The sequence below is a fragment of the Hippoglossus hippoglossus genome, chromosome 3 (genome assembly GCF_009819705.1).
Source record: "Hippoglossus hippoglossus isolate fHipHip1 chromosome 3, fHipHip1.pri, whole genome shotgun sequence".
NCBI lineage: Eukaryota > Metazoa > Chordata > Actinopteri > Pleuronectiformes > Pleuronectidae > Hippoglossus > Hippoglossus hippoglossus.
This window is the reverse complement of record NC_047153.1, coordinates 2,788,175-2,812,177: the sequence shown is the minus strand read 5'-3', so window position 1 is coordinate 2,812,177 and position 24,003 is coordinate 2,788,175. Positions and strand designations below refer to the sequence as shown.

Genomic DNA, 24,003 nt, shown 5'->3' with positions numbered 1-24,003 from the left:
TTGAATTACAAGTAACACAGGAGACAAACTAGTGGACATGAAGGCAACATGTGGACAGTGAACGCACCACAGTGGACAGTGAAGGGTTAAGCTCTGTAATAGGATGAATGGAGATCGTGTTGAACTTGAACGCATCATGGACAGTGAAGGGTTAAGCTGTGTAATAGGATGAATGGAGATTGTGTTGAACTTGAACGCATCATGGACAGTGAAGGGTTAAGCTGTGTAATAGGATGAATGGGCAGTCGACAGTCAACTCTCCCTCACTGCAGCAACACGTTCCTGTAGATTCATGCTGCACAACATCAGGAGAATACGTCCCCTTCTCACTCAGAAGGCGGCGCAGGCTCTGGTCCAGGCTCTGGTCCAGGTTCTGGTCCAGGTCCTGGTCCAGGCCCAGGTTCTAGTCCAGGTTCTGGTCCAGGCTCTGGTCACCTCACACCTAGACTACTGCACCTCCCTCCTGGCAGGTCTACCTGCTGCTGCCCTCCGACCTCTGCAGCTCATTCAGAAAGCAGCAGCTCGACTGGTTTTTAACCTAAATTCACTCCCACTACTCCACTCCTCCGCTCCCTTCACTGGTTACCAGTAGCTGCCCGCATCCGTTTCAAAACACCAGTACATGCGTACCGTGCTGTGAACGGATCGGGTCCAGTCTACATCTAGGACATGGTCAAACGTTACACCCCAGCCCGTTCACTCCGCTCTGCTTCGGCCAATCGGCTTGTTGCTCCCTCACTGCGAGCTAAAAACACACCTCTTCCAGCTATACCTTGAATAAAAGTTTAAACTAAGAATTTAGTAGCACTTAAACGTCACTTACTTATAGCACTTTGTAGTTTGGCTTTCTTGAAGAACTTGTACTTTCTTGATTCTTGTCTGGTTTGTTCCTCATGGTTGATGCACTTATTGTGAGTCGCTTTGGATAAAAGCGTCTGCTAAAAGGAAATGTAATGTAATGAATGGAGATTGTGTTGGACAGTGAACGCACCACAGGGAACAGTGAAGGCATCACGGCGGGCAGTGAACGCATCACGGACAGTGAACGCACCACCAGGGACAGAGAAGGGTTAAGCTGTGTAATAGGATGAATGGAGATTGTGGTGGACAGTGAACGCACCACCGTGAACAGTGAAGGCACCACGGCGGGCAGTGAACGCATCACGGACAGTGAAGGGTTAAGCTGTGTAATAGGATGAATGGAGATTGTGGTGGACAGTGAACGCATCATTACCACAGACGGCCGCAGAGGAGCAGGAGGGAGAACCCGATCCTCCGCAGAAACAACACGAAAACACTCGTTTCTCCGTTTTATTTCCTCCATCTTTCCTCGGAGGAAACTTCCTGTTCGAACCGGGCGGAGCAGGAAACAGCCGCCGGAGCAGGAGGTCGACTTCTCCTGGTTTCATGGCCGAGGAGGAGCGACGTGCGTCCGCGGAGAGAAGTGGAAACATGTCGCTGCGTGTGGAGGATTAAACGAAGGGGGAATATTTTTTTTATTTGAAAAAGAACCGAAGTTACTCAGCTGAAAGTCAGAGGAGGAAGAAGAGGAGGAGGAGGAGGAGGAGAGAAGTTCCCAGTCCGCCCTCCTGCTCGGAGTGAACCAGGTGAGTGACCTCACCTGTTCATCAACGCACGCTGCGGCCACCTGTGCGTAATCCCGCGTTACAGTTACCCTCAGCGTTACAGTCCCCCCCCCCCGCTGTGCCACGCTTGTGTTGTCATGGAGCGTCTCGTCGTTACTATTTTAAATATCTGCTCGTGTGGCTCAGAGGAAACGCGAGGGGGAAACCTGAGTGACCCCCGTTACAGTTACACACCGCGTTACAGTTACACACCGCGTTACAGTTACTTCTTCCCACCAGGGACCCGCAGAGTCAGTGAGAATCCGACTCTTGAGTTTTAAACCTTAACTCTGTTTTTAAAACTCAAAAACTAAATATTTGTTTTTATGTGTCACTAGGAAATAAAAGTGGATTTCAGTGTTTTACCCTCGTTTATCTTATCTAGAGCAGATCCGGATCAAGTCTTATTACGTTCAGGTTTACATCAGGAATGTAGATTGATGCAGTTTTAGATCTAGACCTGGTCCAGTTCGGTCTTCACGATGTTCACACCCTCTCTGTTAATCCAGATCTAAGTGTAGTTGGGTTTTATCTCGGTCCACTTTCTGAATAAACAAATCTAAACCGTCTTTAAACTCTTGACTCCTGGTTAATCCTCAACTCTCAGTTTGATGGTGTTTTGTCCACATGAGGGAGAAACCTCAATTTATTGTGGTTTTGAATATCGAATAAAGGTGAAACTGTGTTTATGCAACTTCTCTGTTAATCTATTCCAGATTTGACAGAAGTCTAAATATAGTGATTGTTCACCGGGGCCTTGTGCCGTGTGGTTGACATGAAGGGAAACACGGAATCTACTGAGGTTGAGCAGAGAATAAAGGTTTTTACGAATCTGAACCCGTGTTTTACTCGATCCTTGTTAATCTGTTCAAGATTTGGCAAATTTAAGCGTAGAGGGTTTTGATCTGGACGTGGGGAGAAGCACTGATCGGACAAAATACACGTTTTGCACATCCGACACTGTTAAAGCTGTCTTTACACCCTCCTGGTTAATCCAATCCAGATCGGACAAGTCTACGTAAAGTTGGTTTGTGTCCACATGAGGAGAAACCAGTGGAACAGGCCTACATCTGATCTGGGTTTTTCTGGATCTGGTTTCACAAAGAATTCACACAGAATAAAGATTGACTGACTCCGACCCGGGGTTCAAACACAAGTTTTAACTCGCTCTAAAACACTTTAATAACTTTAGTGTTATGTAAAACTTTAAATATTCGTTTTGGTGTCACCTTCATCACTTTAACTCGTGGTGAATGTTTACAATCAAGGCTGCGACGGTTAAACCCGCTAATATCTGCGCTAACATCAACGTGCTGCGTGAAAATCTGCACGTTTTGTAGTGAAATTTACCAGAATGCTCTGAAAATGGACTTGAATATGAGAGAATTGAGTAAAACTTCACAGTCGTTCTGCTCTGTCACTTCAACAGTTTAATCTCAAAATTTAAAGCTGCATCGAGTCGTTCTTGGCCAGTAGGGGGCAGAAGACAAACATCGGTCACAAACTCACAGAAGTCCTGAAATAGCATTGACACAGTCTGAGTTCTTGTTTGTACTCGACAGACCTAAATATACGCCGAGACGATCTTCAGAGGTTAGCGAGCGAATCACGGGAAAATTGGAGGCGTGGCTTTGAAGTATTTGAATATTGTAGCCTGCTCTTAACTCTTCCAGGATTACCAACCGTAGCTTTTATTTGGAAATCACTAATTATATTTGTCAGTTTGGTCTCGTTCCCTGCAGGCGTCTGTGGCAAGAACGACAATTGCTGCCAAAGTTACGAACACCTTTTCCATAACGAGTGTGGAAAATAAACAATCGAATATGAAACGGTAGAAGTTATCACACAAGCTCTAAAGATTCTGCAGAGTCGACTGAAAATATAACTCAAATTTAATGTTTGAAGTCGTAAAAAATGTTTTTTCCCCCTCAGCTCTAATTTACCGTTATTTTTGTCATGTTTTTCTTTTTTGTTTTTCACAATTACAGTCACATATTTTCACGACGGTTTGAGCCAGAAAACATTTGCTGCTTTGAAGCCGTCGTTTTTTTTTTCTCTCGAACTTGAGAGAAAATGTTATTTGTGAATCTGCCGCATGTTGAAAAAGCTGAATAATCATCCGGGACATGTTGTTTTCTGGCTTCCACTGACTAAATTATTTCTAACAGTCTGTGGTCTGTTGTTTAATAGAAGTCCTCCTGTGGCTGGGGGGGGTTTGGGGGGGTTGAGGGAGTCCCTGACAAGCAGCAGTATTGTAGTAGGATCCACTGTGGAGGCGGAACTCCCCCCCCCCCCGTCCTTCAGGGCTTCGAATCCTGCCGAGCGAGTGGAATTTCATGGAAAGATGAAATATGTCATTGCCGAGCGTTAACTCTCTCTCTCTGTTTCCGTCCGGTCCACGTTCCTGCTCCTGTTCTCCTGAACACTGACTTCACACCAGATGTCTGAATGTGAAGAGCTGCTTCTGGGACGTGATGATTATTCCTCCACGACGCAAAGAAGGAAACTTTCTGTGCAGAGCCGGTTTTAACCGACTCTGTTTTATTTACTTTATCTTTTGAACACATCTTCAAATAAAACCCAGCTGACTCGGACTGAAGGACACGTTTAACACTATTTCATACTTAATGATATTAAATTATTTAACCCGTTATTTACAATTGGTTAGAAAAGATTGATGCATTTTACAGTTACATTGAAATACAATAACCTGAAAGATGTTGAGAAGGAAGAGATTTGTTAACTTCAAAGATTAATACCTTTTGATTTGAGGTTGAAATCAACTCAGTGAAACGAGTGTATTTAAAATATTTTAAGAAAAAAACAAAACATAAAGAAACTAGAATAAAAAAAGAAACATATAAATTGATATTTAAATTAGCATTAAGAGAAATGGTGCAGGAGAGGCAGTTTCAGTTGTATTTATATTTTCTGGTAGCTATCAATTAATTAATGAATTAAAATGTCCGTCACATACTTCAATTACTTTTTGTTTTGGTCTCAGCAACCGTCCAGATGTTCAGTGTCCTTCAACTTTAAGGAAAAACATTTAGTCGTCACATTTAAGAAGCTGCCACCATCAAATGTTTAAATCATTATTATTATTATTACCATTAATCAATACAGTAGTTTGTTGTAGACTCCTGCTCTTCAGGAACTTTGGCCGTTTCCTGTGAAACGTTCTCCAAACAAAACAAGTTGTCAAACTGGAATCGAGAGCAAACAGCAGGAGAAGCGGCTTCTGGGTTCACTTCGTCTTTTAGGACCTGCAGTGATCAGCAGGTCGAGTCAAACTGGTCGAGTCCTGCACGCTGCTGCGGAGCCGGGGGGGGGGGTCCCGGCCCAACGTGGCCTCAGTGATGTGGTTCTGGTTGGAAATGAGGGAACAGCTGAGAGTGTGGGAACAAGGCTGACTTGTCCCTTTCTGCTCCGCACAGCTCCGCCTCTCTGCTGTAGTTCTGCTGTGAGCCCTTCGCTGACATGTCCCTGTCACAGTTTGCTGATATGAAAACATTTATCTTTATACTGGTTTAATTTCTTAATTCAAGTTTTGTATACTTGTCTGTTAGTCACAGTTATTTATAATAACATATGTGGTTAAAGTATCAATTAGATTACGATGTTGATGACGACATCTTCAGAATGAAATTTTCTCTTTGTAATATAAAGATATATCAGCTGACATATTGGTATCTACCCCCAGTAATCCATATGGGTCAGACTCTGGTTCACTGGGATTGATGATTGGTGTGAGTCCACTGATCGGCCTCTGCAGGGGGAGAGACACATTCTCAGAAATGTGAAATCATGTGTTTGACCAACAAGTGAATTTAGGTAAATTGGTCGTTTGTTGTTTGGTCTTTTTAAAACCTGACACTCTGGTCTCAGCTCATCGTCCACGCAGGTAAATTTAGAGGTGTGAGTGAACCGCTCTGACCCCCCCCCCGCGGGTCTCCGGCTGTTTCATTAGCCGCTCGCTAACGGCCCCATGTGTGGCATTTCACCGCCGCTCCCAGAATGTGCCACCTCCAGGCAGCGAGGAGCCTTATAACCTGCAGCTCGGGGCTGCGGGGATCTAACCGCATGTCGCTGGCCGCTCCGCTGTCTAACGAACCTCTCTGTGCTCTTCTCCTTGCTGCTGCTGCTGCTGTGTCTGCTGCTGAGGGATCTTCCTCTCTGCCTCTGTCCCTTCCCGTCTCTCAGGCCCGCGGAGACAAAAGGCTGTCTTCTGCTTGGACGTCTGTCCGTCTCTGTTTTTGTCTCTCATAAGGTAAGTTCTGCTGTTTTTGGTCCGGGGCAAGGTGTGCTTTGTGTTTCTGTTGCATGTTGGGTTTGCAGGGTAACTTACGATGTGTGATGCGTGGCCTGTGGTTGGATGATACATCATGATATGTGTCTGACTGGAGAAAAATACAAAATGCTCCTAAAGAGGTGAAGTGCAGGATTGTGACATCATTCCAATGTAAAATAACCATAAACTGGTAAAAGTCCAAACTATATACAGATATACTATACTACATTTTCCAGTATCGATATTTTGTCCCACCCTTAAATCAAACTGTTCATAACTTTGCGCATTGTTCTCCTGTCGTCTGATTAAAGCTCAACACACTTTAACAAGCTGAGATTCACACGGTTGTTTTTGTCTTTCCGGTCAAATCTGTAAAACATATCGTGGAACTGAAATAGTGTTTTTCAGGACAAACGTCAGAAGAGAACACAAAAGAGCAGCAGGTTTAAAGACGGGTCCAATTCTCATGAAGTGCGATCAAGTGCCTTAACTCGTGAGTTCAAATGATTTAAAGTAATAGAAAGATGTGACAAAGTGTAATAAATCCGATGGCAGCAGGAGATCACTCAGACTCGTTCACAACAACTGGGACGTCCCACACAGAACCTGCAGAACATTTCAGGAACATGTCTTCACGTTCGAGAAGCACGACTGAAGCGATGATTTCTATAACCTCAAAGTTTCCAATTAGCTTCCTGTTGATCTGCTAATCGGCCAATCGGCCAATCGTTGCAGCTCTAAAGTCTAAAGTGTAAGCGATGAACTGAACCCGCCGCCCATCGAAACATCTGAAATGCAAAAGAATCTATTTAATTTACCCTGATTATTGTGCATTTGCTGTTGTGTGGTTGTGTTGCAGCCTGAGAACACACCGAGTTTAACTCTACTCTGAAAGCACGTTGCCATGGCGCTGCTGGCTGTGTGTTGGCGTTCTCCTCCCTGCATTTAAATTCTCCCTCGCTCAACATCCGTCTTAAGACCCGTGTTCATAAAGTGAGCGTGTCACTTCCAGAGAGACACAGCTGGTTGTCTGCAGCCACACGTTGGCCCAGTAGCTGCAGCTGGAGCACATCAGTATCTCAGAGTTACTGGTTCGATGCTCGGAGGCTGCAGGCGTTGCTTCGTACCGACACACTGAAGCCGGGCTGGAATGCAGGCGGCGCGCGGCAGCTTAAGGACTAATTCTCGTGCAGTTCGCCACATGCCCGACGTACGTGTAAGAGCAGCGAGCTGCTGGGAAACTGTACATTAATCAGATTAATGAGCGTGAGTTTTCCAGTGCAGCTTATGAGGTCTGGACCGGCCTCTCTCTCTCTCTCTCTCCTCATCCCTCCCTCAGCTGCTCTGTCCCCCCCCCCCCTCCTCCTCCTCCTCACCCTCGCTGGCCTGACCCACTTCTCTCTAAACCAGACTCTCCCTCTGTCTCACCCTTCCTCCCACATTCACCCTCCTCTTCCTCTGTGTTGTCTGTTGATTGTTTTTGTGTTTGCGAGCAGAGACGTCAGGTTGTGTTAGAGATAAAAGAAGGAATTGCAGCGTTAATATTAAATAGACGAATGAATGAAGGCAGATTGATTATTGTTCTACCGGTTATTTTCTTAATCGTTAAATAGTGACTTCTAATCTTTTATCAAACCAGAGACTCAAATTTCCAACTTATTATGACATAAAACATAAAGAATTTTCAACAAACAAGTATTTAATTACCTGCTGATACGTTTTGATATTTGCCTCTTGAGACTTTGTGACTTGCCTCTTAGATGTGAACTGATCAGTGGATTGATCGATCAACTATTGAACCGGTTCCTGTTCCTCTAATGTGATGTTGAGAACTTGATCTGCAGGTTAATCAATAATAACAATAACTCTTAGTTGCTGTTTAATGCAGAATAGCAGCTGTACTTATAGACCCAGAGTCATGGCAGGAGAACTGCTCAGTCGGCGGAAACCTGACGCCTGCAGCCGTTTTCAATTTATTCAGAAACAGCTGTTGATTCAATAAATCACTAAATGTGAAACTGGGGAGATTTGGAGCCGTGAGGAGGAAAAATACTGATCAGATAAGTTTTTATTATTTTGCAGCTGATCAGTCCTGGAAAAGAACAAACTGCAAACCTGTTGCAAACAAACGGTGAGATAATTGAAGCCTTTTGACGGGAGTTAGATTTATTTATCCTGCTGGTGTCCGTGTTTACGTTTGAGCTTCGACAAACCGGCCTCGGCTGAGTTCTCTGTTGTTGTGGAAACGGCATCAGAAGCCTCTTGTTTGTGTCGTGCTGTCAAAGCTCTTCCTCTCCTCTGTGTTCTCCTGCACTTCCCCTCCTCTCACCTCCTCTCACCTCCTCTCACCTCCTCATCTTCCGTGGCCTCACTGTTCTGTGGCCTGTTCTGGATCGAGCAGCAGCCTTTCGCTTCTCAATACTTTCACGTGGTTCAGGGACTAAATGAAAAGAGATTATGTTTTCACCACTGTCCGTTTGTTAGTTTGTCAGCAGGACGACACAAAACAGTGGAACTTTGTGAATTTAGTTCGGTGGAAGGATGAGAAGAGAGAACTCGTTAAATTCCACCACTTTCTTTAACGTTGAAGGACAGGTTGGTTTCCAGTTTCCCAGGGAATCATGTATCGATCTGGATGAAGAAGATCAGACTGAGTGACGTCCTAGTGGTTCTGTATCAGTTTGGATGTTTTTTTGTTTTTTTTTCAAATATAAGAAGTATAAGCAGTGTGTGGCATTTTGCAAAATTGATCCCAGCGGTTCATTGTTTCATAATTGTGTGTGTGTGTGTGTGTGTGTGTGTGTGTGTGTGTGTGTGTGTGTGTGTGTGTGTGTGTGTGTGTGTGTGTGTGTGTGTGTGTGTGTGTGTGTGTGTGTGTGTGTGTGTGTGTGTGTGTGTGTGTGTGTGTGTGTGTGTGTGTGCGCGCACTCAGGGGGGACTGAACCCTAGTTCATAACCAGTGATTGGACCCATGTAAAGTAAACATTGAGAAATACGGGAAAAAGTTTATAACATGTTACTTTTGTTTAAATACATGAACAACTCGCCTACAAACAGATCAACTCAAAAAGGTATAAAATAGTTAAAATAAGATGAAGATGTATTGAAACTGAAATAATCTTTCTCATGTCCATTAATTTGATTAATACTTTCCCTAATGCGCGCATTCACAAACTATCGGGTTTCTGCGATGTTCATTTTGTACCGTGCTGTAGCACCCTGTCACATGTCCTCACCCCCCCCCCCCCCCCCCCCCCCCCCGACCTGCGCTCACTTTACACCTCAACAAGTTATTGGACACGTGCAGGACTTGAAGTTTACTTTGGGTTTGGCTGTAAAGATTATGGGACACGTTTTTAAAAAATATAATCAATAATAAAAAACACAACCTTCTACTGTGCGTGTTGTAAAGGCCTCTGCAGTAAAACCATGTTTCCTTCTATTTGTTGTACATGCAGACGGTTTAAAATACATTCCTGAAGGCATTAGCTCAGTGTACAGGGCGTGTGCGTGTGCGTGTGTGTGCGTGTGTGGAGTTGCTGATAATCTGGAGAACTTGTTCAGCAGCAGCTCGATGTTATCTCTGGGTTAACAAAGTTGATTTAGAGCCGAGGTTGTTTCACTCTCAGCACATCAGAGCTGCAGCGTGTCTCAAAAAACAAGTGAAAGATCAGAAAGTCAAATAAAGACAGTCTCTGTCATTTGAGTTACTTCTTGTCTCACTGTGGTTTGTTGAAGTGTTTCTGATAAGTTTGCTTTTCATCAGTTTTTGGATGATATCCACTCCCGGTCGGTCGAGTGCAGCCGGACCTCGATAACGTGGCTCAGTCTCTCTACTGCGCAGACTCCAAATGACAACACATCAATCGGTTTTCAGTTTTGAAGCTTCTCTTATTTCCTTCCCATATTCACATTTTATGCAAGGTTTCAAAGTTTAGCTCCAATCAAGCAAAACCCCCTTTTTATTCGTTATTATTTGTAGAGTTTCAACCGTTCAAAGCCTTTGTTTCGGTTTCGGAACTTGGCACAATATTTGCTTCACGTGCGTCTTTGTGGGGGAACGTGTTGTGGTGAACCTCGGCTCGTCGGTTCACTCGCATGCACACCTCCAGCAGGTTCACTGCAGCTACAGAGGGTTGAGCTGCCAAGCCAACATGCTTTCAGTGAGCCACACCCAGATACACACACACACACACACACACACACACACACACACACACACACACACACACACACACACACACACACACACACACACACACACACACACACACACACACACACACACACACACACACAAACACTCCCAAACACTCCTTTAGGATATAGGAGCAGTAATTAGCGACCCATGGAGAAGTCAGTTTTCTCATACTCGCTCATGTTCCAGCATGCTGGTGCCAGATGCTTCTGCTTACCACTTACCTGTGACACACACACACACACACACACACACGGCCATCCTTCTGTCTCTACAGCGGGGGGGGGGGGGGGGTAAAACTAGAGCTCAGCTGTCTGACGGGGATTCTCTGCCACGTCTGAGAGAATAGTGATGTTGTGCGGTTGTGTTGTCGAACGTCACCTGCGAAACTCACCCACCCACACACACACTGACACACCTACACACACATTAAACCTGATCTAAGTGCACGTTCTCCTCCCTCCCGTCGCCGGCTGCTCTGTCATTGCAGAGTTTATTTAGACTCACTCGCTCCCACATTGTTCCCTGCAGAGTTCACCAAGGCTACTGTTGTGCGCTGCCTTTAATTCAGCCTCGGTCTGGTCCCAGTGCATAGATCAGCTGCTGTTATTCTGGGAGACGACTTGTTATTTACAGTGAGAGAGAAGATTGTGAAACACAGGGAGGAGGAAAAACCAGGATCCTCAAACAGTCCTGTCACGTCAAGCCCTGAACCCTCAGCGATGGTTTCAATGTTTGCCTTTTATTCCATCGTGTGTGGGACGACTGTGCACGTACAAAGTTGTGTCTTTGACTTTTTGACGGAGACTAAAGCTGTTTTCAGACATGACCTCCAGAGGATCTGCGGAGAATTGGGTCCGGACCTTCTCTGCAGTTTCTCCTCCCTCACATGCACAACGCCGGGTTCACACGTGCAGCCCCTGTGGAGAAACTCTGGAGGATCTCCGGAGTTCGGTGCATGTCTGAAAGCAGCTTTAACGTGACGTTCGTTCAGGTCCAAGGCGATTTTGTAAAACATCTATGAAGCTGTGTCCCTTTTTTTTAAACGGAACAAAACGCATGTTCAGGGCTGAAGTGCATGTTACCTCAGCCAAGGAGGTTGTGTTTTCATTGCTGTTTGTTTGACTGTTTGCAGGATTACGCAGGAACTAACAAACCGATTTTATTGAAACTTTAAGATAGATGCAAGGTTACGGGCAAAGGAAGAAACCATTCACTTTTGGGGGTGGATTTGATTAAAGGAGGCGGATCAAGGAGTTTTTGTCTGTTTCTTCAACAACACCTGGGCGGAGGTACGTCCTCTTCTGTCCGTTTGTCTGTCGGTTGGTTTGTAAACAAGATTACACGCGAACAACTGAGTGGATTAAAATGAAACCTGGTGGAAGGATGTGATGTTCCGACCTCACTCTGGCACATAACGCCCTCCGAGCTGCAGCGGCCTCGCAGCGGGGGGGTGCAGCAGTCACGTACTCCAGTGTCTGACTGTTGCGGCTGATTTCCGGTTGTTGAACGTGTAGTTTGTGTAAAGATAAAGGTTGTATTTTGTCAACAGCTAATTCAAATGTTTGTGGTGGCTAATTCCCACTTGCTGAGATCAGAGGTTACCTTGGCAACGTGCATCAATGTGGGGGGGGGGGGGGGGGGGGGGGGGGTGGAGCCTCTGAAGGAGCAGTGAAGGGAGGGGTGCTGTCGTCCCCCAGAGAGACGCCACCTTTATGTTTTGTCGTCATGTCCTAAAATGGCTTGTGTGTGACTTGGTGCAGCCTGGGTGGAGGTACGAGCTTTTCTGATTCTCAGCGAGTTGAGGCGCTGACTCTCCTTCTGACGGGAGCAGGCTGTTGGCCGCTCGGCGTGCAGCAGCCGGACGGTGCAGACGGTGACCTTCACTCGCTCGGGACTGAAGCGTGTTTTCCTCTCGGGTTGTTGTGTCTGACACAGGAAGTTGTTCGGCCTTGAAACAGGGTTTTGTCCAGTGGGAGGATCACACGGAGGAAGTGGATGTACGCAAGTCGGGGTCACGGTGAACTGTCGACGGGTTCATCTGCAGAGTCACGTCATGTTGGTGATGAGCTGCAGTTTTATTCGTGTTTTATGTGGAGACATTTTATACTTTGCATTAATAACTTCAGCCTCTTGTTGATTATTGTCCGTTTTGATGGACAGATTTCTTTGCACGTAGGATAAGATAAATGCTACATGCAATATAAATGCAAGGAAATATAGAATAGAAATAATTTATACAGAATATATAGAGTAAAGAAGGTTTGCACACGAGCCATTGAATAAGTAGATCCCTGTTTTCTTTAAATTAGTATGAACATTATTCCACTGACCAACAGGTAAATAAAGATGGACGACGTGTCTCGTGAAGCCAAACGATCCCAGAAACAAATGCAGCCATCTTGTGTATTTGGAGTCAGAGTCGGTGCAGTGGAGCCGCGGTATCGATGTTCCGCCCCAAACACAAACGTGATCAGTCAGGAGTCGGTCTCAGCTGTCAATCATGACGTCTCAGCCCGTTTTTATATCATCAAACAACTAATTAAAACCAAACTGATCAGAAACCCTTGATCCGAATGTTTTGTGCGTCGCCTTCTCTGATGAATGAGACCCATTGTGTGTGTCCGGGGCTCGTTGACACAGATTCCTGCCTCAGTAACGCAGCGGATGCGTCTGACACTGTGTTTGTTTGTCGGACGCACACAGTCCAGTTGTGTGCAGAAGGAGAACCGGGCAGCGACCTGGAGAGAGCAGCTCTGTGGGCAGGAGAGAGACTGTGTAGGTTTGTGCGTCGCTGACGTGGAGCTGCAGTTTGTCTGAAGCCGAAAAACTGTAGAGCTGAGGCTGGACGATCGGAGGACACGTACAAATACCAGAGAAATCCTAAAAACCCTCTGACCCCTTCACGTACAAGGCACTTATTTCTATTTCAGGTTCATTTCTCATAAGCATATTTAGATTGGATTCTTTTTTTGTGTGTGTCTTTCTATTCGATACTGTGGTTTTTAAAAGGGAGACATCATCATCTTACCATGAAAAGTTTGTATTTGTGACTTTAGCAGGTATTATCTGTTCTGGAGCTTTGGATCAAATCACATTGAAGATTATTTTCTGACTGAGAAACTGACACTTTGTCCATTTCAGTTATGATTAGAACCAAATTGTGTTGGAGAACTCTGGCGGAAATATCCTTGAAGTTTTGTAGCTTAACACCTGCAAATTACCCAGAGTAATGGACGTCTCACTTATTATTTTCTCTCTCTCTCTCTCTCTCTCTCTCTCCCCCCCCCCTCCCTCTCCCTCCCTCTCCCCCTCCCCCTCCCTCTCCCTCCCTCTCTCGTCCAGTCGTTTCTGTAGCCGCCATCATTCCGTGCTGCAAGGCCGACATGTCTTCCAACGGAGACCTCAGCGACCTGGGGAGCTCTGACAGCTTCTGGGAGGTAGAGTACACACACACAACAACACACACACACACAACACATGCTAGATTGATTTAACCAGTTCAGACACATTACGGAAATGAAACCTGAAGTAAATGAATGTGACAGAAGCTCACCGAGCCGCTCTGCAGTCAAATGAGGATCCACGATGATCGGCTGTGTTCAGACGTAATGAGCTGCCAGGACTCGCACGCCAATATCTGGAAAAACTACATACCTGTACCTGCTCCTTCTTCTGTCTGTCCTCGGTCGCTCCCTTCACTTCGTCTCTATTTCCCTGCATCATCTACTTAACGCCACTAAAAGCCTCGCTGCGGTTCAGCCTCGTCTCTTATTTGTGTCTGTGTGTGTGTCTCTGCAGCCGGGGAACTACAAGAGGACGGTGAAGAGAATCGACGACGGCCACCGGCTGTGTAACGAGCTGGTCAGCTGCTTCCAGGAGAGAGCGAAGATCGAGAAGAGTTACGCTCTGCAGCTGAGCGACTGGGCCAAGAGGTGGAGGGGCGTCGTGGAGAAAGGTCGGTTGAAGAAAAAGTCATTGAACAGATTGTAATTCAGGTTTTTGAGGCTCACTGAGGTGATGGAATATCGTCCACTTCCCCCCCCTACCTCCTCAGGGCCTCAGTATGGCACGCTGGAGAAGGCGTGGCACGCCTTCATGCAGGCGGCCGATCGGCTCAGCGAGCTGCACCTGGACCTGCGGCAGCGGCTGGCGGCCGAGGACAGCGAGAAGGTGCGCGACTGGCAGAAGGACGCCTTCCACAAGCAGATGATGGGAGGCTTCAGGGAAACAAAAGACGCAGACGATGGCTTCCGCAAAGCCCAGAAGCCCTGGGTCCGCAAACTGAAAGAGGTGAGCGCTTAGGGGGGGGGTCGGGAGGGGGGGGTCTACATTCAACACATGGCCAGTGTCTGTAACTGGTTCGCTGAAGACAGAGTCCAAAATTTGGGTCAAAAATGACGATAAAGGAAAATACCAACAATGACGTGTTGTTAAGTGTGAGGAGTCATTCATCATGTTTGTAATATTTGATCTGACGACATCTAGTCTAACAATAGTGTGTGTGTGTGTGTGTGTGTGTGTGTGTGTGTGTGTGTGTGTGTGTGTGTGTGTGTGTGTGTGTGTGTGTGTTAAGGTGGACTCCAGTAAGAAGAGCTACCATCAGGCCAGGAAGGAGGAGTGGACGGCGTCGACCAGGGAAACACACGCCAAGGCCGACCCGACCAAGTCTCAGGAGGAAGTCCGCAAATACACGACCCGGGTGGAGCGCTGCAACCAGGAGGCCGAGAAAGTACAAACACACACACACAGAGCTCCTTCAAGTACCACTCTGGGTGTGTCAGTGAGTCCAGGAAAACCTACTTGTTTCTGTGTGTGTCTGTCTGTCTGTGTGTGTGTGTGTAACATGACCAGGCTTGTCTCCTCTATTCTCTGTTCCGCACAAACCCAACAGCAGAAAAAAAAACACAAAACGTGGAAAATCCTGGGTCCTCTTCATCTTTGTGATTCTAGTTTGACCAAACACGCCTGTGTGTGACTTCTTTGTGTGTGTGTGTGTGTGTGTGTGTGTGTGTGTGTGTGTGTGTGTGTGTGTGTGTGCACGCCAGGTGAAGGAGCGCTACCAGAAGGCCCTGGAGGAGCTGAACCGCTGTAACCCTCGATACATGGAGGACATGGAGCAGGTGTTCGACCTCACCCAGGAGGCCGAGCGCAGGAGGCTGCGTTTCTTTAAAGACGTCCTGCTGGACACCCACACTCACCTGGACCTGTCCTCCAGAGAGGGGTACGACACACACACACACACACACACACACACACACACACACACACACACACACACACACACACACACACACACACACACACACACACACACACACACACACACACACACACACACACACGATTGCTGAGCCGTGACTCAGATCGACGGCATGCAGACGTGTCCTGGTTTGTGAACGTGTGTGTGTACACAGGAGTTAATGGGAAACTTGTGTTGTCCATTAACTACTGACCTCCTCGTTCTGTTTAAACAAGTCCCTGTTACCATGGTAACCCTGATTGGGAGAAGTCCAAAAAGTCCAAATATTGAACGATTCCACCTTTTGGATTTTAACTCTGTGGAGACGAACCTGACGCGAGACGTTAACGTGGGAATTTAAAAGATGCGATTAAAGCCAAGTTCAGGTTTCTGGTGCAGCCGGAGAAATGAGAGACCACCTGATGTCCTGCAGAGACCTGACGTCCTCCAGAGACTTGTTGTCCTGCAGAGACCTGACGTCCTGCAGAGACCTGTGTTCTGCAGAGACCTGACGTCCTGCAGAGACCTGATGTCCAGACTCAGACTGAGCTCAGAGACTTTAGTTTCTGGAGTCTCTCATTACGTTCACCAGGAGCAGTGACCAACATCTTCGGCTTCGTGTGACTCCTTCAAATGTCGACACGAGTCCCTCAATACGATTCTCTCATTGTCAGGCTTTCATTGAGATGCTGTAAATGTCCGTGCATGTGCATATCGGTCAATTGTTATCAGCAAACCGATAAATTGGTTCGGCTGAAATTATACATACACACTTATCTTATCTTATAGAAAATAACAATAATAGAAAAGATTACAGGTCAAAAGAACAGATCCGGTCGTTGTTAAATGTCTTGGACCGTAAAGGACGTCTGTCGTTTCCCTTTGACAGAGTTAAAGTCTCCTCGTGATGATTGACAGTCGTCTGTGTCCGACAGGTTCAAGGTTCTCTACCAGGACCTGGGTCAAACCATCCGAGGAGCCAACGACACCGAGGACCTCAGATGGTGGAGGAACACACACGGACCGGGCATGAGCATGAACTGGCCTCAGTTTGAGGTGTGGACGCACACACAGACACACACACACACACACACACACACACACACACACACACACACACACACACACACACACTGTCGTCTCACACATGATGAAATAAAAGCTAATATTGAAATCATCACTGAGAGTTCAGGGCTTGACGTGACAGGACTGTGATGTTCCTGGTTTCTCCTCCTCCCTGTGTTTCACAGACACACACACACACACACACACACACACACACACACACACACACACACAGATATGAACAGAACAACTACCTCAGGGCTCATGTTTTCAAGGTGTTTGGAGAAAAGAATGAATGGAGTCACAGAAAATCTACAAGTCTGAACTGAAAAAGTGTGTGTGTGTGTGTGTGCGTGCGTGTGCGTGCGTGTGTGTGTGTGTGTGTCACACATTCCTGACCCCACTCAGAGGTCTGTTACACAACGAGGCTTTCACTGGAAACCTGTTGAATATTCAGTGTGTGTCTCTGAAACACACACAGACACACTCTCTCTACAGTTGTGAGGACATTGAACAGTCCATTGAATTTGTGAGGACCAGACAAAATGTCCTCACAATGATGGTATTTAACCGAAAGTGGCCTCATAACTATAGAAAGACATTCACACACACACACACACACACACACACACATTCATTTAGTTGTGTATGGAAATCTACAGTTTTCAAGCAGCAGTCGAGGTCAGTGAGGACAAACTAATATTAACAGATATGAAAAAACTGACAACCGAGTCTTTATTGGGTTTAAAGCTCGTGTGTGTTTGTTTGTTATTGTGTGTATCTGCCTGAGACATAGACAAATTAAAATATGATTGTACAGTTGTATCACAAACACACAAACACACAAACAAAAGTGTGAAAATGACACTTTCCTCCGGTTATTCCTCAGCTGTGTTGCTTCATATTTCATCTTCCCACTCGTCTGCAAGAGAGACGACGAGAACATTTACCAAACTGTCAACTCTCTTTTGTTCTGTGTTTGTTTTAGTTTATGAATGAAGTTACTCATTAGTGCCACCATGTGGTCAGGAGCAGTGCTGCATGGCCATAGAAAAGTGAGGAATCAGTTCGTCAGATTCACGTCTCTCATTTCCCTGGAGGTTTGTGACTCCCTGTCTGAGGATGAAGATGATGATGAAGATGATATAAGTGTTTGTTCTCAGTTACATTCAGGTATTTTCACGCCCCCTTCACAGTGAGAGAATCATTGTGTTGTGTTGTGTTGTGTGTGCACTGTTTCTAGATCTGGATCCTCAGATTTCACATCATACAAAGGAGTTGACACTTTACACTCAGAAACACTGAAACTGGATCGGACCTGGTCTGATTTCAGATATAAGACAAACTTCAGGTTGAAGGTGCGTTCAGGTGCGTTCAGGTGCCTCATGTTCTGAGAACAGTCTTTTACTGAAGATGGTTTTTGGTCGCGTTTGAACGACGCAGCTGAAAATATTTTTTGTCAGATTTTTCTGAGTACGGTCTCGTGTTCCGGAATCAAATCAGAAGAAACTGGAGTCTGGGTTTCACAAATGGAAAAAAAGCTTTGAGTGGCTCCGGTTAGTTTTCATCAGAGCAGGATATAAAACTGTTTAAGATAAGTGAACACAAGATAATTCTTCATTTGTCCCACGACAGCGACACTTTCTTTGTTACAGCTGCAACGCGGATGGTAAAAATAAGAAAGATCAGTAAACCAGAAGAACGCGTCTGTCACCATGTTAAAGGAAGTGGAAACAGAAATCCCGGAGCACGCCCCATTTAAAAGCAATGAATAGAATAGAATCGCTCTTTATTTTCATTGTTTACCAACAATGAAAATCTTTTCAGCAGTTAAAAACGTGAATCTTACCCTAAAAAGAAAAGTATTGAATAAGTTAATGTGCTTATTAATGCAGTAAAACAGATTTTCCTTTAATTCTCTAAGTACCACGAGTCTATATATATATATATGTATATGTTTGTTTTTTTTCAGTATAAACAGTGAGAATCTCTGCTGTCAAGTTGAAGGGAACATTATTTCGCTTCATTTTTCTAAATCTGAAACGTAAGAGGAGAGAGAACTGAATCTGCTCCGTCCCCTGAGGAAGCTCCTGGCGTTCCCACTGCGCTGCAGACACACAAACAGAGAACCATTGTACCGGCCTGCACGGGTTTGTTTGTCTATACTGGTGAGGACTTTATTCATTCATGACTCCACAGCTCAGCAAAAAACATGAAGATAAAAACAGAAAAAGGAGGAGCAGTAAAATGTCCTCACATCTGGAGGAAGTCCTTCATCTTAGTCTTTGATACGTACGTACACTTTGTGCATACGTGGTGTTTCTTCTATAGCTGCAGGGACATTGAGTTGACACACACACACACACACACACACACACACACACACACACACACACACACACACACACACACACACACTCCTGCAGCACTGACAGTGTGGAGTTTGTTCTCTGCTCCACTGAGACTGTAAATACCAGTAACTGTATCCACAGCCTCCGACTTCACTCAGCACCATGTTATTATGGCTGGTGTGTGTGTGTGTGTGTGTTTGTGTGTTTGGGGGGGGGTCCGGGTGTGATCTGATCTATTGCTGATCTATTATATGTCCGTGTTTGTTAACCAGACACTGAGACAAAAGAGCACCTCATCTTTATCCGTATCAATCATCTGTTGTTTTTAAATAACTTCATGTCGCTCAGTTAAATCTTCTCATGTCGGAGTTTCAAGGATTTTATGCGAAAAAATATTTGGGCCAAAATTACAAATGAGATTTTCTTCTAGTGTCTTTTAGATTTTTTCAAGCCGCAGCAGTTTTAAATCCGGTTTATTTAACTGCTGAGCATTTGTCACAAGTGATCGTTTATAGGATAATGCTGCACAGGGGATTTCGCCTGAGTCCGTTATGGAGCCGCATTGATACATTTTTTTAAAGCAAAAAAACTTTCTTCTTCCAACTTGTTCACTTTGGATTTGTTCTTGACCACTATATTTTTAGATTTTGGATTTTTTTTTTATTCCTGACATTTTAACAATGAAAATTACACATTAACATATCATGAAAATAACCGTTCAGTTGCTTTGACGACGTTCGCTGCTCAGGTACAGACGAGTCGTAAAGTGAACGAACGAAAACCAGGTTCCACTGAAGCCTCTGAACTGAACAAGAACACATCTATCACTTCAAATCAAAATGTGTGTGTGTGTGTGTGTGCGTGTGCGTGTGCAGGAGTGGTCTCCGGAGGCGAGTCGCTCCATCAGCAGGAAGGAGCGAGGAGGACACTCCGAGGAGAACGTGGTCACTCTCACCAACATCGTCTCTTCAGGCAGAGACGACGTCCCACCGAGTCCCATCACACTGGACACCAGCAGGTAGGACGTGTGTGTGTCTGTCTGTGTGTGTGTGCGTTGTTTTGCTTTGTCTACGTTACAAACAGCGTTTCCTGACTTCTTTCTGTGTGGGTCTGATCCTCTGCCTCGTTGTGACGCCTCCTGCTCTCTCCTTTCTCAGGACGAAAGAATATTCATCCGACTGGTCGGACGAGGAGATTCCCAAGAAGGCGCTGGCGGTGAACGGCGTGGGGGAGGACGAGGACGAAGAGGAGGAGGAGGAGGAGGAGGAGCAGGTAGAGGGGGTGCGAGTCCGAGCGCTCTATGATTACATTGGCCAGGAGGCCGATGAGCTCAGCTTTAAAGCAGGTATTAACCCTTACTAATGCTTCTAGATGGGAGGCATCACGGGGGGGGGGGGGTTGTTTCATCAAATGTGCAAAAAGAAGTCGAGATTCTCAGCCACAGTTACAAGGTGCTTTCAAAAAATGAAAATGTACGATTATGGAGTTCTTCTAGTCGGAATATGAGAGAGAACAGGGAGTAGCGTAGATTTGTATCAGCAACAATACGTCTGTAGCATCTCCTGTTGAAACTCATCACATCTCTGAGATCACAGAGATCAAAGGCTCCTTCCACGTCTGTTAGTATTATTTTAAATGTTTTCATATTGTGTCTTTGCCTCGTTTGTTTAAGTTTCAACACGACGTCAACTACTCAGAATGTAAATGAATCAGCTTCTCGGCCACTTTGCACATTTTATGAAATAACAGAAATTACAAGTAAAACAATAATAATAAATATATAATATAATACAGTAAAATAGTTTATATTTCAGAGCCTGAAAGGGTGTTTTGTTTTTGGGTCACCTGTGATGCCTTGTCTACACACACACACACACACACACACACACACACACACACACACACACACACACACACACACACACACACACACACACACACACGTCAAACACAATTTCATTGTTTCATGAGTTCTGATGATTACACATCATTAAGAGTCTGCAGTGAGCACTCACACCTGTAAAACACACATTACACTGTAAAACACACATTACACTGTTAATCATACACATTACACTGTAAAACACACATTACACTGTTAATCATACACATTACACTGTAAAACTCACACCCAGTCTGCATGTTATTCTCTGGAAGCTTGTGAATTCTGTTTCAATCATTCATCTAAACAGGTTTATTTCTGTGACTTGAGTTGAATCCTCTCTGCAGCAGATTCACCGACCACATGAGAATATTATATATATAATATTTTACCTCCGTGCATGACGTGTGCAGCAGTGACGGATGTGAAGCTGCTGGAGCTTCACATCATTTCAGATAAAAGCATCTCCAAGGGAACTAAAAATTCTGAACTGACAAACAGGGAGTCTATGCTTTTATTTTGAAGGGATCATTTTCAGCTTTGTTGTTAAAGTTGGACAAACTGAGCTTCATTAAATCATGAACTCATGTTTGGATGCAGTGTGTTGTTTATTGGCCGACATCATTTTACTAATTGATTTTTATGAGCGTGAGACTGTGGAGGTCTGAGCTCGACTGAGTGACTTTGTGTTATTTTGTGTATTTATTGACAAAAAGAAAAACCCCCCGGCTTGTATACGTTGTGTGTGTGAGGACTCAGTTTTCAGCAGGAGGGAACAGTTGCGCTCGTTGACCTCGTTGTTTGGTGGTTAAACCCTGACCAGGTTCAGTGGGTCCTCTGCAGGCGGGCGTCCTTCATGGGGGGTGTTAGAAGGACGCAGACCTGATGGGACCTGATGGTACCTGAAGGGACCTGATGGGACCTGATGGGACCTGAAGGGACCTGATGGGACCTGAAGGGACCTGATGGGACCACATAGGGAGAGACGTCAGTTTGGAAAAAGCTTAACTCAGCTTAGCCTGAACCAGGATTAACCAGATGGGGAACCAGGGTTAAACTTTGGTGTTGGGCGTCCGTTCACCCTCAATACACATGAGACCAATTAGTGCTGTAGAGCTGTGATGATAATAACAATAATAATCATAATGCTAATAAACTCTATTCCTTTAGCACCTTTCACACACAGTTACAAGGTGCTGTACAAGTTAGCAACAATTTAAAAGCAATTTGACGATCACACAGTAATAACATAGATACAGAAATAAAAAGTAAAGCATTATAAAATCATTAAAGTAGATGGTAAGATCGGAATTATTTATTTGGCAGTAACCTTAATAAAACTATTTGAGTAGAAATGCCACAGATTGACTGGTTCTAATTTTCAATGATGATGAACTGAATGTTAATAATGGAAGTTATGGCTGTTGTGGGTTTCCTGTGTTTTAATCACTTGAAACAAGAAAACGATGGAAGAAATTTGATAAAACAATAAATGAGCTCCATCTAAATAAAAGCATCTCGTTCCAGTTCCACCTTTATCAGCACAGATGTATGTATTCCTCGCACCCTTTTCCATGCTTTTATTTTGAAACCCCTGGCAGGAAACTGACTGTCTTCCTGTTCCAGGCGAGGAGCTGCTGAAGCTGGGTGAGGAGGACGAGCAGGGCTGGTGTAAGGGACAGCTGAGCGGCGGCCGGGTCGGCCTCTACCCCGCCAACTACGTCCAGGCCGCCGCGTCCTGATGGCCCGCCCCCTCCCGCCTATCAGCCAATGGTACAACTACACTCAAGATGCCAGGACCAATGGGAAGCTGTTAGTGCTGACACGTAGACACGCCCCCTCTGTGGTTACTGACTGTAAACACTTACTTTCTGTTATTTGAGCTTTTGGAAGATCGGACGGTTTCTCGACGTCGACGACATCGTTTGAAAGAAGAGTTTTGGTCAAAGAGAAATTTCCGGAAACAACGAACCCGACGACGGACTTGAGAGAAACGTGGATTTCATCGATATCTGACGGGTTCTGGTTTCTCGCTGCCATCGTTTATTAATCGGTCAGAAAAAAACATATTTCACAACGTCAAACCAAACACAAAAGAAACGGCTTCAGGAAATCAACTTCTTCACTTTCTTCTTGAATCACAACTCGTTCAAGTCTAAAGACTTTGAGCCTCATTCTTTCCAAAGGGATTCGAACCTGAACACCAGCTTCTCAAAGGCTTAGAATAAGTTACACATTAATTCTGGTTTATTTAATCTGAACAAAAACTGACACATAAAGATTAAACTTGATTTGAAAGCCAGAACCAGGCTAATGGTTTCCAGTGCAGACTGAAAATAAAGATGGCCGACGCGTCTCCACTTCCTCCTGCTCTCCAGACGTGAAGCTAAAACAACCAGGATATTAACGCTCGTCACGTGACATGAAGATACACACAATTGACCAATCACGAGTCAGCCCCAGTTGTCGATCGTGACGTTGGCGCCCCGGAAGGCTCACGGCCAGAATCCGTTTTGAGGATTTATTTTTTGTTACCTCGCGATAGTTTCCCGTTCCCATCATGCAACATTGTCACTTCCTTACAGGTGCACACGCGTCTGTGTCCCTGCTGTCGTCCTGACAACAGGTTCTGAATGAATCCATCAACATGATCACTGTACTTCACGCTATATATTTCAGTATATAACCACGTCTACTGAGCAGTAGTACTTTTCAATACACTGATCTGTACTGCAGGTTGGAACTGGGGGTGTCGACACCTGACCCAGTAAGTAAGACAAAAGTTCTGAAGTATTATTCAGGTTTGGGTCGTGTCACTTTGTCTGAACTGACTCAAAACATCTGAGTAAAAATGTATTCATCTACTTTGATTTTTTTTAGTTTGTCCCATCTGCTAACATGGAGGAGGCTTGGTTTACGACCAGCCACCAGGGGGCGATCGAGACATTTTGGCTTTACTTTTTGGGAGCCGCCATGTCGTCCATCTTTATTTACAGTCAATGGTTTAATGCCAACTTTGGTATTTTCCGCGTTAATCGACTCGTCAAGAAAAAGTGAAACAAACTTTTTGCGAAGTTAAAAACAAACAAACATTTTCCGTAGATTTTCAAATCTGTCTTTAAAGTTTCTTGGATCCAGGATCTACACAGAAGAACTTTCATCGCCTCCTCTTCTTCGTCACTTCTCCCTCGTCTCTTCTTCCTCGTCTCCTCCGCGCGGCCGCGATGTGGCGGCTTGAATCGACAAAGAAAAGACTCAGTGCCTCAGTCGACGAGACTAAGAAATGTGCGGCGCCACCCTGCTGTCCGACCGAGGAATTACAGCCGTCTGCTGGTCACTTCCGGTCTGA

The 24,003-nt window shown here is 45.2% G+C and overlaps 1 protein-coding gene across 3 annotated transcripts; it reads left to right on the top strand.

Moving 5' to 3' along the window:
• The first annotated feature begins 1,225 nt into the window (after positions 1-1,225).
• Positions 1,226-22,706, top strand: pacsin3 (protein kinase C and casein kinase substrate in neurons 3). 3 transcript variants are annotated; one of them, XM_034569069.1, is made up of 11 exons: positions 1,226-1,607; positions 5,829-5,895; positions 13,460-13,554; positions 13,916-14,072; positions 14,172-14,407; positions 14,691-14,846; positions 15,163-15,338; positions 16,292-16,412; positions 19,648-19,790; positions 19,930-20,117; positions 22,281-22,706. In XM_034569069.1, the coding sequence occupies exons 3-11, from the start codon at positions 13,501-13,503 to the stop codon at positions 22,394-22,396; spliced, it is 1,347 nt and encodes a 448-aa protein (XP_034424960.1). In that variant the 5' UTR covers positions 1,226-1,607; positions 5,829-5,895; positions 13,460-13,500; the 3' UTR covers positions 22,397-22,706. The 3 variants fall into 3 exon arrangements, with proteins under 3 accessions (XP_034424960.1, XP_034424979.1, XP_034424971.1); XM_034569088.1 differs by lacking the exon at positions 22,281-22,706 and having other exon boundaries at positions 1,227-1,607; positions 19,930-20,149; XM_034569080.1 differs by lacking the exon at positions 5,829-5,895 and having other exon boundaries at positions 1,229-1,607.
• The last annotated feature ends 1,297 nt before the right edge of the window (positions 22,707-24,003 follow it).